We start from the raw sequence: 12,978 nt of genomic DNA on the forward strand, positions 1-12,978 counted from the left end.
AGGAATTTACAAGGATGTTGCCTGGATTGGGGAGCATGCCTTATGACAATAGGTTGAGTGAACTTGGCCTTTTCTCCTTGGAGCGACGGAGGATGAGAGGTGACCTGATAGAGGTGTATAAGATGATGAGAGGCATTGATCGTGTGGATAGTCAGAGGCTTTTTCCCAGGGCTGAAATGGCTAAATGAGCGGGCAGTTTTAAGGTGCTGGGGAGTAGGTACAGAGGAGATGTCAGGGGTTAGTGTTTTTTTTAAAACGTAGAGAGTGGTGAGTGTGTGGAATGGGCTGCCAGCGACGGTGGTGGAGGTGGATACAATAGGGTCTTTTAAGAGACTCCTGGACAGGTACATGGAGCTTAGAAAAATAGTCTATGGGTAACCCGAGGTAATTTCTAAGGTAAGGACATGTTCGGCACAGCATTGTGGGCCGAAGGGCCTGTATTGTGCTGTAGGTTTTCTATGTTTCTAACCCCAGAGACTGTAAGGTAAAGTTATTTCCACAATATAGACACGTACACCACTGGGTAAGATCGAAAAGAATCACCTCCAGTCGATCAGTGGCCGAAGCAGGTTAAGTAGAACCAAGAAAATGGGAGCATCTACTGAAAGATCAGATCATATTTTATAATATCTGATAATTATAAAATAGGGGCATAAATCTATTTCTTCAGTATTCAACTTAAAGAAAATCCCATTTGAGTAACTGAAACATCAGTGCTGTAAAATTCAACATCACAGATGAACTGAAATAAATTTAAAAGCACTTGGACTGTGGGGAAAATATGAAGAGTTAGAAACCGAGGAAAATGAAAGCTCTCGACGCTGTGGCAAAGGTTCAAGCCAAAGGGAGATGATACATAATTGAAAGGGGTATACGATACCGCAGATGGTTTTATTGTTACAATATTAATATTCAATCAAGGTACATACATGATATCCAGGTGACATGTTAGCTGTTAAACTGACGAAAGAAAGGAAGAAGATGGTAAATAATAGAAGTGGGGAACTTGTAGCAATATACCTCGGGCACGAGCAGCCCAGGTTTGACCGTGGGCTGCGAGAAGCTGTCGGGCACGAGGTACCTGCAGAAATATCAGGTCTTACCAGTGACATACTGCTGGTCTCTGAAGACTGGGTATCAGACAGCAACTGCCATCCTAACCAAAGTAGCAACAGTGACCAGCTGAAGGGGGTGAATCGAGATTCCAGATCGCCCCTCTGAGCAGCAGAAAGGGATTACCGCTGAACTTTATCAATGTTACTTGTCCAACAATGTACTGCTTCTGGAATTGTGCGCAACACTGTTTGATTAACTCCGAGGAGAGCCGATTAAACAGGACAACAGCATGTCCTGCAACTTCACAGCTGTGGAGGGTGATGGATACTGTCAGAAACCCTGCAGTTACATTCATATAAATTATAAAAATAGTCTTACCAGATTGTACAAATCATTACTTGTTTGTTAGTATCTCCTCAGTAAAAACATTTTTAAATGGCCTGATTTCTCCCAGCAGATTAAAGGCTAAAAGATCATTGCTGCAGTGAATGGAGAGGCTGAGTTTCAGGCACAGACAGGTTAGATGTTCGAGGTGTTAATCTACAGATACGGGTAAACATTGGAAACTGAGAATGCATCTTCTGAATCCCATCCCGGAAGGCTGCACGCGATTCGAAGCAACACTCACAAACCTGCCAAAGGGTCTCAGCCCGGAATGTCAATGGCACTCTTTTCCATAGATGCTGCCTGGCCCGCTGAGTTCTCCCAGCATTTTGTGCGTGTTGCTTTGGATTTCCAGCATCGGCAGATTTTCTTGTGCTCCTGACATGATTTGAAGTAATTTTTCTGCTGAATCTTGGCACATCTACATTTAAAACGTTCATTTTAAAGGAACGAGCTCCTCTGGGGAATGAGGGGTCTCAATGCAAACCATCTCCTGCTCAGACAATGCTGCGGGCTGGCCACACTGTAACTGGGGTTTCAGCCCCCACCCAGAGGCGCTGGGAGCTCAGATGTCAGGATGGCTGAAAGGGTTAACGTGGAGAGGTATGAAATTCTCTACCAGTCACTGTCCACAATAGCTGGCTCCACTGATCAAGTGCCCAGCCTCCAATCAGCTCCTGTAGAATAGTCCAGCACAGTATTCCCTTAGAGGCCATTCTGCCCACTAGAGCTGTGCTAGGGACTTCAGCACCATCTCACCACAACGCTCCTAGTCCCCAGAAGAAGCGGCAATGCTTGGATTCAGATCAGCACTGGAAACTCTGAGCTGTCTCACATAAACAGCTAAAGTTCTGTGTGATGAATGAAAAGTTTGAACGGTTAAGTGGACAAGTTGACTGTTGGCCACAGGAACCTGGGAAAACAGGCAAAGGCCATGATCAGAGTCTCCCTGAGGAACAGCAGCTGGGGGTGGGGGGGTCCGGCAGTGAGAGAGGGAGGTGGCACATTGCTGGGTTGCAGTAGTACGGCTGGCTTTCCACAAGTGCAGTCCTGGTGACAACTGTAACAGAAGGCACTAACTTGAACGAGCAGGTCCCTGAAGATCCAAGGACCCACATTTGGTGCAAACACTGTCCGATGACTCCTTGTAGACCTGCAGCTGCACACTACACTGGTGTATACCGTAGGAATGCCGCAAGATGTGACGAGCCTTGCACTGAACATCTTCCCATCTGGACGTCCCCTCTGCAACTGAGCACACACAGCAATCAAAACCTCGCAGCCAGCAGGAGGGACACACAAATAACTGGGTAAACACCAGCCGACCGGTCAGTGGTTCTAACCAGGACATGGCTCACCAGAGTCAGCACGTGGACACATCCCTACAACTGGATCTCAATTCTTCCAACAAGAGAATTCCACTTCTATTCACTTACTAGAGGTGTCTAATATAGCAGAGATGAGGAGGAATTTCTTTAGCCAGAGGTGGTGAATCTGTGGAATTCACTGTCTCAGACTGCTGTGGAGGTAAAGTCATTGGGTATGTTTAAACGGAGGTTGGTATGTTCTTGATTAGTAAGGGTGTCAAAGGTTACGGGGAGAAGGCAGGAGAGGGATAATAAATCAGCCGTGATGGAATGGGGGCGCAGACTTGATGGGCCAAATGGCCGAATTCTGCTCCTATAACGTATGGTCTATATGACAGGAGGACAGCCAGAGACTTTCCACAGGGTGGAAATGGGTAGTACCAGGAGGTATAATTTTAACGTGATTGGAGGAAAGTAGAGTTGGTGTCAAAAGTAAGTTAGTTTGTTTGTTTGTTCTTTCCCCCACAGAGAGTGGTGGGAGTGTGGAACGCCCTGCCAAGGGTCGAGGCAAATATATTAGGGACACTTAGACAGACACATGGATGATAGAAAAATGGAGGGAAAGGTTAGATTGACCTTGAAGTAGGTTAGAGAGTCAGCACAACGCTATGGGCCAAAAGGCCTGTACTGTGCTGTAATGTCGTGAAGTTCAAGCTGCATAAATTCCTAACCTCGACTGTCCAACATCCCCTCCAACCTTCATCATCCCCATCCCTTCCCATCCTCCTCACCCACGTCTGGTCAGCATCCTCCCATCCAGCCCTCTTCCTCGCACCCTCTTCCTCACGCACCCGTATTATGTCACGTACCAGTATGACCTCACGCACCCATGTCACCTTTGGTCCACTCGGTCCTGAGCTGTTCACAGGCTCAGGGTACACGAGGAGGTGCCTCTGGGGACAGGGCTTAGGGCACTCTGTGTTTTCAGTGAAAGTGGCAAATGGGATTGTGCATGCTGTTCTTCACACACGGGATTCACTTCAGCAACTGGTGATTTGCACAACTGCAGCCAGGAGGGGTGTCTGTGATCAGTGGTTCAAGCTGTAGTCTGATGCTCAAACACAGAAATGTAAGGCCACTTGGCCCATCTCCTCCACCCTGAACCTGATGCCAATCTACACTACTCCTATTCGCTTGCGTTTGGCCTGTCGTCCTGTGGGCCTTTCCTATCCAAGTACCCGTCCAAACGACTTTCAGATATTGTAACACCACTTCATCTCCAAGGTCAATCCAGACAACCAGCCTTCTACATATTCCTGTTGTAATTAGTAGTGGATTGCATGATACTGCTACTGCAAAACCAACTTCCACTCTGCCCTCAAATTTACCTGGTTCATATCCGACACCTCCCCCCCTTTCCTGATCTCACTCTATCTCCGGAGACAGCTCATCTACTGATGGCTATTATAAACCCAGAGACTCTCACAGCTACCTGGACTTTACATCTTCCCACCCTGTAACGCCACCACCCTCTCTTAATTCCTCTGTCTCTGCCACTTCTGCTCCCAGTATGAGGCTTTTCATTGCAGAACGAAGGAGATGCCCTCCTTCCTCAAAGAAAGGGGCTTCCCTTCCTCCCCCATCAACGCTGCCCTCAACCGTATCTCTTCCATTTCACATATATCTGCTTTTACCCCATCCTCCCACCACCCCACCAGGGATAGGGTTCCTCTTGTCCTCACCCACCACCCCACCAGCCTCCGCGTCCAGTACATAATTCTCCAGCAATTCTGCCATCTCCAACGGGATCCCACCACCAAACACATCTCCCCCCCCCCCCACTTTCTGCCCACCCCCATTTCCCTCTCTCACCTCATCTCCTTGCCCGCCCATCGCCTCCCCTAATGCTCCTCCCCCTTTTCTTCCTTCTTGGTGTTCTGTCCTCTCCTATCAGACTCCCCCTTCTCCAGCCCTGTATCTCTTTCACCAATCAACATCCCAGCTCTTCACTTCATCCCTCCCCCTCCCAGTTTCACCCATCACCTTGTGTTTCTCTCTCCCCTCCCCACTCCTGTTAAATCTGTTCCTCATCTTTTTCTCTCCAGTCCGCCCCAGACATCGACTGTTTACTCTTTTCCACAGACGCAGCCTGGCCCAAATTCCTCCGACGTTTCGTGTGTGTTGCTCGGATTTCCAGCATCTGCAGACTTTCTCTTGTTTGCGACAACATTCTGTATGCTGCTGATAACAAACCTAATTCTGTTCTCTGGCTGAGAAACCCCCCTCTCACATCACCTTCAAATTCCTCCTCTTACCTTAAACCCTCTCAAATCACCTTCAAATTCCTCCCCTCTTACCTTAAACCCTCTCAAATCACCTTCAAATTCCTCCCCTCTTACCTTAAACCCTCTCAAATCACCTTCAAATTCTCCCCTCTTACCTTAACCCCTCTCACATCACCTTCAAATTCCTCCCCTCTTACCTTAACCCCTCTCACATCACCTTCAAATTCCTCCCCTCTTACCTTAACCCCTCTCAAATCACCTTCAAATTCCTCCTCTCTTACCTTAACCCCTCTCAAATCACCTTCAAATTCCTCCTCTTACCTTAAACCCTCTCAAATCACCTTCAAATTCCTCCCCTTACCTTAAACCTGTGCCCTCGAGTTCCAGACTCCCCTGTGCTGATAATCTATCCTCCCCTTGCTGATAATCTATCCTATCTATGATCTTTGTAATTTCAGAAACCTCTAACCTCCCAACCTCTACATTCCAGAGAGAATAAAACGAGCCAGTCCAGACTCTCTGTCTAATTGCAGCCCTCCGGGAACATCCTGGTGAATTCCATCTGCAGCAACTCTGACACTGCTACATCTTTCATGCATGAAAATCAGAACTGTCCACAGTGACCACGGGGCCAGTGTCCGTGACCACAGGAAACACAGAAAGAAGTCAGATCAAGGCTCCCGTATCAGCTTACTAACTGACGGGAGACGGGCTCACGGGGAGACAGGGTCACATCTAACTGGGGAGACGGGGGAGAGGGGCTCACGGGGACACGGAGTACAGAAAAAATTTGCAAGGATGTTGGTATGTCTGGAAGATCTGAGTTATATTTATTTGAATAGGTTAGGACTGTATTATTTAGAATGTAGAAAATCAAAAGATTTGACAGGTTTGTAAAATTATGAGGGGGTATAGATTGAGTAAATGTGAGCAGGCTTTTCTACTGACGTTGGGTGGGACTAGAAATCATGGGTTAAGGGTGAAGGGTTAAAGTTCAAGGGGAAAATGAGGGGAAACTTCTTCACGCGGAGGATCAGAAGAGTGTGGAATGAGCTGCCAGCACAAGTGATTGTGCGAGCTCGGTTCCAACATTTAAGAGAAGTTTGGATCGATACACGGACGGGAGGGACATGGAGGGATATAGAGGGCTCTGGTCCCGGTGCAGGTCAATGGGAGTAGACAGTTTAAATTGTTCAACACAAACTAGATGGGCCAAAGGGCCTGGTTCTGTGCTGTACTCCTCTGTGACTCTACTCAGCGCCAAAGCACACAGTTAATAGCCAGTAGGGAGATAAAGTAGTCAATCACTCACCCAGCCTCAAGTGAACGATAGCTGCTGTTTTCCCCACGGTTAGTGACCACACATTCAGATCCTGAACAGAGTGGACATCTTCAATCTTCAGCAAAGAATCCCGAATGTGATCAACATCAAGGTGCCGAGGAGTACCTGAGGGGCACAGAGTCAGTGTCAGGCTGCCCGTCAGCGGGAAGTTCAAATATTACAACATGACAGACGAAAGAGAATCGGTTATGTTCTCCACTTGGATTTTCACTGGCCTTTGACAAGGTGCCACATGAGGCTGCTTTTCAAGCTACGAGCCCGTGGTATTACAGGAAAGATTCTAGCAGGGATAAAGCAGTGGCTGATTGGCAAAGAGTGGAAAAAAAATGGAGCCTGTTCTGATGTGGCCTTCTATATACTGGTGAGACCCGACGCAGACTGGGAGACCGCTTTGCTGAACATCTACGCTCTGTCCGCCAGAGAAAGCAGGATCTCCCAGTGGCCACACATTTTAATTCCACATCCCATTCCCATTCTGACATGTCTATCCATGGCCTCCTCTACTGTAAAGATGAAGCCACACTCAGGTTGGAGGAACAACACCTTATATTCCGTCTGGGTAGCCTCCAACCTGATGGCATGAACATCGACTTCTCTAACTTCCGCTAGGCCCCACCTCCCCCTCGTACCCCATCTGTTACTCATTTTTATGCACATATTCTTTCTCTCACTCTCCTTTTTCTCCCTCTGTCCCTCTGAATATACCTCTTGCCCATCCTCTGGGTCACCCCCCCCCTTGTCTTTCTTCCCAGACCTCCTGTCCCATGATCCTCTCGTATCCCCTTTTGCCTATCACCTGTCCAGCTCTCGGCTCTATCCCTCCCCCTCCTGTCTTCTCCTATCATTTTGCATCTCCCCCTCCCCGTCCAGCTTTCAAATCCCTTACTCACTCTTCCTTCAGTTAGTCCTGACGAAGGGTCTCGGCCTGAAACGTCGACTGCGCCTCTTCCTATAGATGCTGCCTGGCCTGCTGCGTTCACCAGCAACTTTGATGTGTGTTGCTTGAATTTCCAGCATCTGCAGAATTCCTGTTGTTTGGAGCCTGTTCTGGTTGGCTGCTGGTGGCTGATGGTGTTCCACAGAGCTCTGTGTTGGGACCGATTCTTTTTACGTTGTATGTCAATGATTTGGATGATGGAATTGATGGATTTGTGGCCAAATTTGCAGACACAAAGACAGCTGGAGGGGCAGGTAATGTTGAGGAAGCAGAGAGACTACAGAAGGAATTTCTTTAGCCAGAGAGTGGTGACTCTGTGGAATTCTTTGCCACAGGTAGCTGTGGATGGGAGTTCTCCAGAGCTGATGAGGTCAGTGATGGTGTCAGAGACAATTTTCTGATGGTCAATCGCATGGGCCCCAGCTATGCCTGTCATTTCATAGACTATGTGGAATTGTTCACATTCCAAGCCTTCCAGTAAGTCAAATAACCAGACGTTACTACAGTGGTGTGCAGAAAAGCATTTCTGAATGCACATGGAACCTTGAAGTGTATGGGCTACAGCAGCAGGTCATGAACATAGACTCAGTGGCCACTTTATTCAGTACAGGAGGTATTTACTAAAGAAGCCGCTGAGTGCAAACTGTATTTTGTGGAACTGGAGCAGTGTGGAGTTAGACTATGGGAAGGAGATCATCAGACAGTGCTGACCATGACAGAGAGATGTCCCTGCTGCGTGGGCGGCCAGACTGCAGACACAGATCCATTTCCCAAAACACACTCATTCAGGCCTGGTGGATTACACTACTTTCCTTGTAGTTTAGCATTTCTACTTTTGTAGTATTAATGTAATCACCTGTATACCTGTCATTGCTCTGTGAATTTCTTATTGATTGCAGTCAACTCATTTCAGCTGTGGCCGGTTGAGCCCGGTTGTGAAAGGAGAGTTGGACATGAGGCTAACAACCCCATCCCATGAAAACCAAGAGCCACAGACACTCCAGCAGAAGCTCCAAAGTCATCGTCTCTGAGAGGAAGGAGAAAATGGGCTACACCTGGGGACGACGTGAAAGTCTAGCCCGGGACAAAGATCTCTGGCGCTACTGTCAGCGGCCCATGCTCCACCACACACACACACCCACATCACCAGATCCAATGCGTGCACATCTCTAGTTTGCAGACAGACAGGCACACATACATCACTAGATCACATGCGCACACAGACACACTCTGTCTTCATTTTCCAAAATGTGAGTTTATTTCCCACTCAAGTCTGATTCATGAAAATAATCCTGAGAAGAGGAAATGAAACAGTCTGGAAACTGAAATACAGGTGCCCTCTGAGCCCACCCCGGTGCGAGGGGGTCTGATTAAACCTACCTTTCCTCTCTACCACTGTCTTCGTGAATAACCAAATAGTTTTGCATACCTTCCAGAAAGATCAGAGCCGTGTCGCGTACTATCCGGAAGGTCGTGCACAGAACGAGAAAGGAGAAGATGTAGGTGCAGATCGGGTCGGCGATCTTGTAGGCCGGCTGTGGGAGGGAAGCAGTGACCGTGCAGTGAAATGAGAGCCGGACACCGTGGCCTCGCACACACAGTCAGGGTAGGAAACAGAACACCTACTTTAAAGCGGATGATATAAGCTGCGACCAGCACGCCGACACTCTGCACCACGTCTCCCAGAGCGTGGATGAACGCCGCCCGCACGGCCAGATTCCCGGAGTGATCGGCATGTCTGGCAGCCTTCTCGGGAGCCGCTCCGGCAGCCTTTTCCGAAGGAGAGTGGGAATGGGAATGGGTGGACTGCTTCAGCAAAAATCCCATTCTGTTAAATTTAAAACATGGAAGTCACAAACAGTGGAAGAACATGCGGAATCACTCGGCCGGCATCTGATTTCACATTCCTAGATCACCCTCCACAGCCACAGCAACAGTGTGCGTATAATCATGGAATACCACCAGCCAGGAAATTCATCATCCGGTAAACAGCGTAATTTCATCTCACGGATCGAAAACTGAGATCCTTGGGTTGGTCTGCCTCGAGGTCTGAGGCCCAATGTTTGTCTGAATGTTCAGACAAAGCTCTGTGAGCCCAGAGGTAGCCAGCCCGGCGTTTGGAGGTGTCTGTCTCTCTGTGACTTTCTCTCCCTCTCCCTCTGTCCCTATGACTCTGTGTGTGTGTGTGTGTGTGTGTGTGTCTGTGTCTGTGTGTGTCTGTCTGAGTGTGTCTGTCTATGTGAGTGTGTGTGTGTGTCTGTGTCTCTGTGTCTGTGTGTCTGTCTGAGTGTGTCTGTCTATGTGAGTGTGTGTGTGTGTGTGTGTGTCTGTGTCTGTGTGTGTCTGTCTGAGTGTGTCTGTCTATGTGAGTGTGAGTGTGTCTGTCTATGTGAGTGTGAGTGTGTGTGTGTGTGTGTGTGTGTGTGTGTGTGTGTGTGTGTGTGTGTGTGTGTGTCTCTCTCTCTCTCTCTCTCTCTCTCTCACACAATCTTTTTATTAGGTTTCAAAATTAAACATAACAATAATAGTAATGATACATAGAGATCCGGACTACAATAGTAACAATTAAGGTGTACAAGCACAGATTCCAAGTAACAAATATAGTTTAGCTTCCCAATCTCATAGTAACTGACCATGAAAAAGATATTTTATAGAGAGAAAAGAAAACCCCCTATACTAAAAAAAACTAACCTAAAAAAAACAAACTAAGTTTGGGCTGTCATATTACATCGGCTAAAATTATTATTTGTCATTAACTCCGCTCCTCTATACATGAACAAAAAAATTACTCTCTCTCTCTGTGGGGTGTGTGGTGACATTGCGGGCAGCCCCCAGCACAACTTTGTGTTGTTGTTAATGCAAGAGACAGTTCCCTGTACACCTGATAAATATGTCTCAATCTTTGAGTGAACTCGGCCTTTTCTCCTTGAAGCGACGGAGGACGACAGGTGACCTGATAGAGGTGTATAAGATGATGAGAGGCATTGATCACGTGGATGGTCAGAGGCTTTTTCCCAGGGCTGAAATGGCTAGCATAAGAGGGCAGAGTTTTAAGGTGCTCGGAAGCAGGTACAGAGGAGATGTCGGGTAGGTTTTTTTTTTTACGCAGAGAGTGGTGAGTGTGTGGAATGGGCTGCCGGCAACGGTGGTGGAGGCAGATACAATAGGGTCTTTTAAGAGACACTTGGATAGGTATATGGAGCTCAGAAAAATAGAGGGCCATGGGAACCCAGGGTAATTTCTAAGGTAGGGACATGTTCGGCACAACTTTGTGGGCCGAAGGGCCTGTATTGTGCTGTAGGTTTTCTGTGTTTCTAACGCTGCTAAATGCCGCGAACTTTCAGAGTGATTTACATTATACCAGAGATGAAGGTTTACTTGTGGAGGACGACAGTTACCATATACAGCAGGGAGTCACGGCCTGGAGTTGTGATTACACTCCAATCCTCACTCCCCGCTACCCCACCACCCCCAATGTCACTCAGAATCAACCTCTTCTCCTCTGTCTCCCCATCTTGCTGCCCCCCGCCCCATCTTTCCGCCCCCCGTCCCACCTTTCCAGTAACTTCCTGCTCTGTGATGTCCCATCGCACAAGGATGCCAGTCAGCGTCGGCAATTCCTCTGGAATCAGAGCCGATCAATCTGGCAGAACAGATCACCGGCCCTGCAAATGGAACGTCATTGACAGCTGGACCCTGAGGTGGGGGGGGGAGACTCGGACCCCTGGACTCCGAGGTGGGGGGGAGCCTCGGACCCCTGGACCCCGAGGTGGGGGGGGGGAGACTCAAACCCCTGGACCCCGAGGTGGGGGGGGGGAGACTCAAACCCCTGGACTCCGAGGTGGGGGGGGGGGGAGACTTGGACCCCTGGACCCCGAGGTGGGGGGGGGAGACTCGGACCCCTGGACCCCGAGGCAGTGACTTGGACCCCCGGACCCCGGGGCGGGCGACTTGGACCCCTGGACCCCGGACCCCGGGGCGGGCGACTTGGACCCCTGGACCCCGGGGCGGGGGGCGGGGGGAGAGGAAGCTTCGGCCCCATGGACTTACATGAGGTTGATGGCGACTCCAATGGCTGCAATGATGATCATCACATCGGCGTGGATCTCAAAGTCCTGGTGTATGGTCCTCTGAACGGCCTCGTACACCAGGCCGACGGTAACGGCGTAGATCAGGAACACACTGAGCATGGCTGCTAGAGCCTCTGGGACAAAACAGACAAGGAGAGGGTCGACCATGTCAATAGTGTCCAACACAACCAGTGTACTCATGGGTAATCCATAGAAACCACAGAAACTACAGCACAGAAACAGGCCTTTTGGCCCTGCTTGGCTGTGCCGAACCATTTTCTGCCTAGTCCCACTGACCTGCACACGGACCATATCCCTCCATACACCTCCCATCCATGTATCTGTCCAATTTACTCTTAAATGTTAAAAAAGAACCCGCATTTACCACCTCGTCTGGCAGCTCATTCCATACTCCCACCACTCTCTGTGTGAAGAAGCCCCCCACTAATGTTCCCTTTAAACTTTTCTCCCCCCTCACCCTTAACCCATGTCCTCTGGTTTTTTTCTCCCCTTGCCTCAGTGGAAAAAGCCTGCTTGCATTCACTCTATCTATACCCATCATAATTTTACATACCTCTATCAAATCTCCCCTCATTCTTCTACGCTCCAGGGAATAAAGTCCTAACCTATTCAACCTTTCTCTGTAACTGAGTTTCTCAAGTCCTGGCAACATCCTTGTAAACCTTCTCTGCACTCTTTCAACCTTATTTATATCCTTCCTGTAATTTGGTGACTAAAACTGAACACAATACTCCAGATTCAGCCTCATCAATGCCTTATACAACTTCATCATAACATTCCAGCTCTTATACTCAATACTTTGATTAATAAAGGCCAATGTACAAAAGCTCTCTTTACGACCCTATCTACCTGTGACGCCACTTTTAGGGAATTTTGTATCTGTATTCCCAGATCCCTCTGTTCCACTGCACTCCTCAGTGCCTTACCATTAACCCTGTATGTTCTACGTTGGTTTGTCCTTCCAACGTGCAATACCTCACACTTGTCTGTATTAAACTCCATCTGCCATTTTTCAGCCCATTTTTCCAGCTGGTCCAAGTCCCTCTGCAGGCTCTGAAAACCTTCCTCACTGTCTACTACACCTCCAATCTTTGTATCATCAGCAAACTTGCTGATCCAATTTACCACATTATCATCCAGATCATTGATATAGATGACAAATAACAATGGACCCAGCACTGATCCTTGTGGCACACCACTAGTCACAGGCCTCCACTCAGAGAAGCAATTCTCTACCACCACTCTCTGGCTTCTTCCATCGAGCCAATGTCTAATCCAATTTACCACCTCTCCATGTATACCTAGCGACTGAATTTTCCTAACTAACCTCCCATGCGGGACCTTGTCAAAGGCCTTACTGAAGTCCATGTAGACAATATCCACTGCCTTCCCTTCATCCACTTTCCTGGTAACCTCCTCGAAAAACTCCAACAGATTGGTCAAACATGACCTACCACGCACAAAGCCATGTTGACTCTCCCTAATAAGCCCCTGTCTATCCAAATGCTTGTAGATTCTGTCTCTTAGTACTCCCTCCAATAACTTACCTACTACCGACATTAAACTTACTGGCCTG

General features: G+C 48.4%; 1 protein-coding gene across 6 annotated transcripts in view; it reads right to left on the reverse strand.

Moving 5' to 3' along the window:
• Positions 1–872: 872 nt before the first annotated feature.
• slc30a4 (solute carrier family 30 member 4) overlaps positions 873–12,978 on the reverse strand; it is a 42,511-nt gene continuing 30,405 nt past the window's right edge. For 5 of the 6 annotated variants that reach the window (XM_063066280.1, XM_063066277.1, XM_063066278.1 and 2 more), the window contains 5 exons: positions 11,362–11,515; positions 8,938–9,139; positions 8,741–8,846; positions 6,345–6,479; positions 873–2,691 (listed from right to left, as the gene is read on the reverse strand). In XM_063066280.1, the coding sequence (XP_062922350.1) occupies positions 2,516–2,691; positions 6,345–6,479; positions 8,741–8,846; positions 8,938–9,139; positions 11,362–11,515 (773 nt within the window). In that variant the 3' untranslated portion in view covers positions 873–2,515. The remainder of the gene's footprint in view (positions 2,692–6,344; positions 6,480–8,740; positions 8,847–8,937; positions 9,140–11,361; positions 11,516–12,978) is intronic. The other variant, XM_063066282.1, reaches the window with a different exon arrangement.

This window comes from Mobula hypostoma, chromosome 13 (genome assembly GCF_963921235.1).
Source record: "Mobula hypostoma chromosome 13, sMobHyp1.1, whole genome shotgun sequence".
NCBI classification, from domain to species: Eukaryota; Metazoa; Chordata; class Chondrichthyes; order Myliobatiformes; family Myliobatidae; genus Mobula; species Mobula hypostoma.